General features: G+C 47.9%; 1 protein-coding gene across 1 annotated transcript; it reads left to right on the forward strand.

Moving 5' to 3' along the window:
- Window positions 1-1,033: 1,033 nt before the first annotated feature.
- LOC119170589 (uncharacterized) lies at window positions 1,034-5,292 on the forward strand. The gene is made up of 2 exons (XM_037421803.2): window positions 1,034-1,990; window positions 4,065-5,292. The coding sequence occupies exons 1-2, from the start codon at window positions 1,287-1,289 to the stop codon at window positions 4,156-4,158; spliced, it is 798 nt and encodes a 265-aa protein (XP_037277700.2). The 5' UTR covers window positions 1,034-1,286; the 3' UTR covers window positions 4,159-5,292.
- The last annotated feature ends 371 nt before the right edge of the window (window positions 5,293-5,663 follow it).

The following is a 5,663-nucleotide window of genomic DNA, read 5'->3' on the forward strand; positions in this document are numbered from 1 at the left end:
ATCAAGAAGTTTTAGGTTAAACTGGACAGGTCGTTCCATCAAGCGGTGTCCGGTTTAACCAAGCACGTCTGTAATGTCGAAGGACATGGCAGGGAATTATTCAATGGCTGCTGTTGCTGCTATGGGTCCCGCTAGTTTCATTCTGTTGCTACAGTGTCGGCGGTCACGCAGTAATAACGGGCAACGTTGTTCACGGCAACAGTGACGTTACAGCGTAGTGACCTTACACGTTCCGCATGAGGCGGGTAATTTGAAGTGCGCTAACCCCATGCGCACCACTGAAACATGATTTTATTTCGAAATAAGCACTTCCTTGGCACAAAAATGTAACACTATACAAGTTTTCTAGACCACTATTTCAACAATGAACGTCGATTTAATAGGTGCCTTTAGTGCTCCTTTAGTAAACAGGAAGTTTGCTGCGATGACCCCCCCCCCCCCCCCGCATCCTGAATACGAACCTTCAGCATGCCTGTGACAATAACGTCTTGGACAGTAGCCTTTTTATTTTTCTTGATGATAACGTTGCGCTGTGTGCTTTATATCGCCTTTTCTTTATTTAGTGACGCCCTAAATACTTACAGTGACTCAGTAGCGAGAATATTGTGGTAAGCTGGCCGCTATTGTGCTGTGCCTAACGAAAAGCTCTAAAGGCTGCAAGATTGAGTCGAGAATAAAGTGTTGCTTATGGTCCACTGCGACATTGGAATGGCTAATGCGCAGAAATCATTCTCGCTGGACTGCAGCCGAGTCAAACTACGCTAATCTATTTGTAATTTTCTACGGTTGTCCGGAAAAGCGTGGCGGTATCGTTGCAAGCGTGACTGTACGCTAAGGAGACTCCCGCGCATGCACATAAGTGCCTGATTCATTTCCACGGGGTTACAATTCCGTATCAGGGAATGATAAAAAAATGCATGCGCATATAATCGTAGCTTGTCTCTCATGACGATGGTGTTTCCCACCGTGCTCGTGACTATGCCTGATAACGTTTCAGCCTTTCTATGACCTCACAATAGTTCTAAACTTCTTTACACGCGTCATAGAAAGCACGTGACCTGTCTGCTATTCGACCTATCGGTACTTTAAGCTATTCACAGACTTGTTCGTATCGCTCGCTCTTCGTTTACAAGCTACAAGCTGCGAACTTTCAGTCTGTGGAAATCTCGTTTCGCTAGTCACAGGCTACGGCTTCGCTTTCGTTGGCCAGCCCCTCGGTCTTCCAGCTGGCTGAGTAATTTATTTGCGCAAGCTCTGCGAAGTCACCTTCGACGCCTTTGCGCAAAATGAAGAGCTTCCTGTTGTTTGCCCTGTTGTTCACTTCAGCGTTCGCAGTGCCTGCCTTCCTGCCCCCCAACGAAGTTGACGACGCCTTTGTGGAAGGCTCCAAAGCGTTCGCTCTTCTCCTGCCCGCCGTCGCGTTGCCATACACAGTCGCGTTGATCGCCGTCCTGGTTCCACTGGCCAAGGCCTTCGTCTTGGCAGCCATGAACGTGTTCAAACTTCCTTTCGAAGTGCTGGTGCTCGGCTACCTCCTCCTGTACGGCGTCATGTTCACGTTCCCGCAGCTGGCGCCTCTACTCAAGCTGACCTCTGTTTTGGCGGCAAGGTCCGAATCTGCTAGGGCGACCCGAGCAGCTGGAGAGCCACACTTTCCTGCCGTGGACGCCGTGATGGACTGGGCGCGGGATTACGTACCGCAGTGGTGGCTGACGGCCGCCGAGGCCACTGAGGCTCCAGTCACGACTTCTGAGCCGACGACAGCCGCGACTGCTGAGCCGACGACGAGTACGACGAAGTCGCCGGCGGGAACGCGGAAAGTTTCGCCACCGACGTCCAGAGCACCCGCGCCTGTCAGGTCAGCGAAACGCCCGGGATCCACAAAGGCGCCAAGTACGTCTTCCAGGTGTTCCTCCTTCCGAGTGTGCGAGGCAACTGCGAGACTGGTGAAGGATTATCCTGTGAGCGCCATGTTCATAGGCTATATAAGGTGAGTTTACGCCATCCTTCAAGACAGACGAAAATTATCTAGTGTAACATAAGGCGCCGATAAGCGCTGTGCATTTACTCAAGGGATACCATTTAAATCTAGTAGTTAATATCCCTATAATTAGCGTATTTAGCTGCACACCATACGCGAGTCCTTTCGTTCACCCCATTCGAATGTGTTCCCTTCATTTGTCAGCGTTTCTTCGGAGTTGTAGATTATTTCATTGTAAGGGTAGCTTTCCTCTTACGCAGTTTGCCGCAGCTACAATCACTCGGTGCAAGCAGTGAAGCGCAGTTTGCTTGCGCTATGACGCGAAAATGTACACACTCGGCTCTAGCCACAGACACTCATAGCAGACAGGCCCCAGCACGAGGTACTAGGACCTCGTATCCTCGGCAGGTTCCGTAATTACTTGGGTGAATACGTGGCGCAGTGAGGTGACGCGCACTTGCGGATTAAGAGAAGGGCCTTGCCACAAAACATGGTCGCCTACTACGGTGCTGTTCGCAATCGGGAAGCTGGTCAGTCGTGTCGAAATGGTAGGCGATGCGAAAGCGTCTCACGAGATTTCAGGGCCTGTCGACTACACCGCTGCTTAAAATTTCCTAATGCAGTTTAACGTACTTCATATGGTAACGTGCGACCGATCAGTTCCGCGATGTATGAGAAACCACGACGGCGTATAGCCATCAACCGAATACGATTACACGCACGCTCTACACCAGTCGGACACGCGAAGATACCAATGATAGATAATTGTAGCTGGCGACAATTCGTTTATTTACTTTGGCTTTGTCTTGTTAAAATGACGCCGCGCAACTGGACATTCGCAAATATTAAAACGCACATCTCCAGCGAAAGTTAAGGCATATTTGCGTTTAACCCTTGTGTGCTTCTGCCGGCTGCTCATGCGTTGGCGCTCAGCGAACCGCGGCCACGCAAAACCATGTGCGTACTGAGACCGGACGATTCTGTACAAGCTTACACCGAACATTGGAAAGAAAGCAGTTTCAAAGGACACTGCTTTTTGGAAGGGTATAAAGCAGTATACATTTCACGAACATTGGACACCATTAAAGGCTTGAAACTTCAACAACAGAAAAATGTAGGGAGCGAAGTAACGTTAACAGGCGTAGTATTACGTGTCAAGTGCTCGCAGTCGTACCTGGCATCACGCTGTCAATAGCGCAACGAGTGGGTGGTTGAAAGCTGACCACCCATTATGAATGACTCTGCCATAATACACCAGCCTCAGCATAACCACGTCGCAGGTATACCTGGGTGCGTAGTGCCACTTCACAGTAGGCAATCCACCGTATTTGTGAGCCGAAACATGTTGTTCAATGCTTACATGGTTTAATTTTTGTCGACACAACCTCATCAATCATGAAAGCCCATGGGACTGCTTTATGCTCTACCATAGCAGAGTACCACGTGTACTCTTACGTTGTTAATCACTTCTTCTGAACACAAGGTCTTACAGACATGCCTAGCAAAATGACGGCGTTGTGAGTACTTTTCAACTGAACCTGCACTAGGCCCTCAATTTCGCAACGGGCTCTAATGAGCTTATATTAAGGACGAGTTTGAGTGCCGCCATATTGGCCTGTTAACTTTTGTGTTTTCTAACAACTAAACGAACAGTAACAATACCGATTGTTGGCCTAGTTGGTATATACTTGCTTACTGACATGATTTGGCCGCAAATAATACACACACACAAAGTAAAGAAACACTTGTGCTTGTGGTTGAGTGTTTCTTTACTTTGTCTGTGTATTATTTACGGCCAAATCATGTCAGCCAACGAACAGTGTTACGGTTGACGCATATGTCTGAATTGGCGCATATGTCTGAACTTGCACGATGTTTCATGGCTCTGATAATTCACGTCACGGTATACGAAAAAAAAAATGGCTTGACAGCCCAAAATAGCGGCGCCCGAATGTATTACGGAATATATTGTACAGGGTGGTGTCGTCCGAGACCGCTCCTCCAGCGTCGGCTGCGACTGTATACGGCATGTTCCGAGCAAACCTGTTCTTTTTTTCAAGTTTATTGTTTTTTTTTCTTGCAGCCATTTCGTCGAAGGGATCAAATTCGAGCGTGCCGTCCGTGAAGGAATGGCCGGCGTGGACTGCAGTTCAATCTACCCACACTGTTCGCGATGATGAGCCCTCTCTCGTCGGCCGAGACTTGTGAAACGACTATCGTAGGGTTGCTGAAAACGGTGATGAAGCTATAGCTCCAGACAACTGATAACGTGCGACCGCTGCGGCATATTTTTAGTAAAAACGAGCGTAAGTTTTATGCGCGTACAGCTAATCAAACTTATCCAAAGGAACGCACAGAAATAGATACGTATTCGTAGTTTTTCAAACAGCGCAGAAACGGGAAGCCAGACGAGGCTACACAACACAAGGGCTGACCGGGCTTAATTGCGCAGACAAGAAATATGTAATCAGAGAAAGAGACGAGGGAGGACCCGTGATAAACATGATAGAATGAATGACTAGTGGTTACAGGCTTTTGAAGCGTTAACCTTCCAGATATGCGATTGCCTTGTCAAGTATATCCGATGGGTGGTGCACTGACGCTTGATAATGGTGAATGCGTCAGTGATCTCGTGCTTGCGCTGGTTTGGAAGATTTCTGATGACGGCGACGCGATTAGATTTTGGTATGCGATAACGAGACCTACACTGTAGCGCCAAGATCGGTGGTCTGTTGGAAGTCGACGCCTTCATTTTGTGGTCCATTCTTGCGGTTTCGTTTCTGCGCTGTTTGAAAAACTGTGTACCGTTTTAACACTATTTTGTAAATACTTATTCACTTAGCGGACGCCGTCGCTTGCAAACTGAATGCGAGAACATCGTTCGAAGATTTCAAACGTCACGATAAACCACATTCAGCTCTTTCCTTATTTCAAACTTCGTTTTCAGCAGCTTTTTTTTTTATCTACGGAGAGATATATTTACTCCACGAAGTTGTTTTAAAGCGACATTAATTTGAGCTGTACTGCTTGAGCTATCTCGGTCTGCTGGCCGAAAACTCCACTGTGCGCAAAGCGTCTCCTTCACTGAACTGCATACCAGCTTCATTGGCGACAGCCTGCCTATGTTCCTGCGTCGTCAACATCGTTTGCAAGCTGCCGTCACCGACAGACCTGGTGCCGATGCAGCAGCACCTATAGCAACGGTGCTGCATGCATAACGAGAGATCAGTCAACTGTGCATCGTGCAAACACTTCATTGTGTTAACTGCATTTTATAATAAATAAATGCGAAATAATGACATCAACAGGCATTGGAGATGACGTCTGCCTGTTTTTTATCCCCACCTAGCATGACACGTTCGAGGTACACGAACGATTTCGGAGAAGTAGGCTAAAACGTGAAGGACGCTTGAGCGTCGCCTTAAAGAGTAGAATGTGGATAGCGTAATCGGAAGCTGCGCGCATCGCCTTCAAGCGTTCCGCATGGAAAGGAACTTTTGTGCGCTTAAATTGGCCGTCTCAAACAATCATAGAACGCCTATAGCAAGCAGAGTCATTCACGACTCAGTGTGTCATATTTATTCCTATTGTGAATTGGCAGCAGCCAGTATACGCTTTCTTAAGGCGCCATGGCAACTGCTCAGCTGCGTACTTCGTAATAAATGGGTCGCTTCAAACCAAC

Source organism: Rhipicephalus microplus, chromosome 2, assembly GCF_043290135.1.
Source record: "Rhipicephalus microplus isolate Deutch F79 chromosome 2, USDA_Rmic, whole genome shotgun sequence".
Lineage (NCBI taxonomy): Eukaryota > Metazoa > Arthropoda > Arachnida > Ixodida > Ixodidae > Rhipicephalus > Rhipicephalus microplus.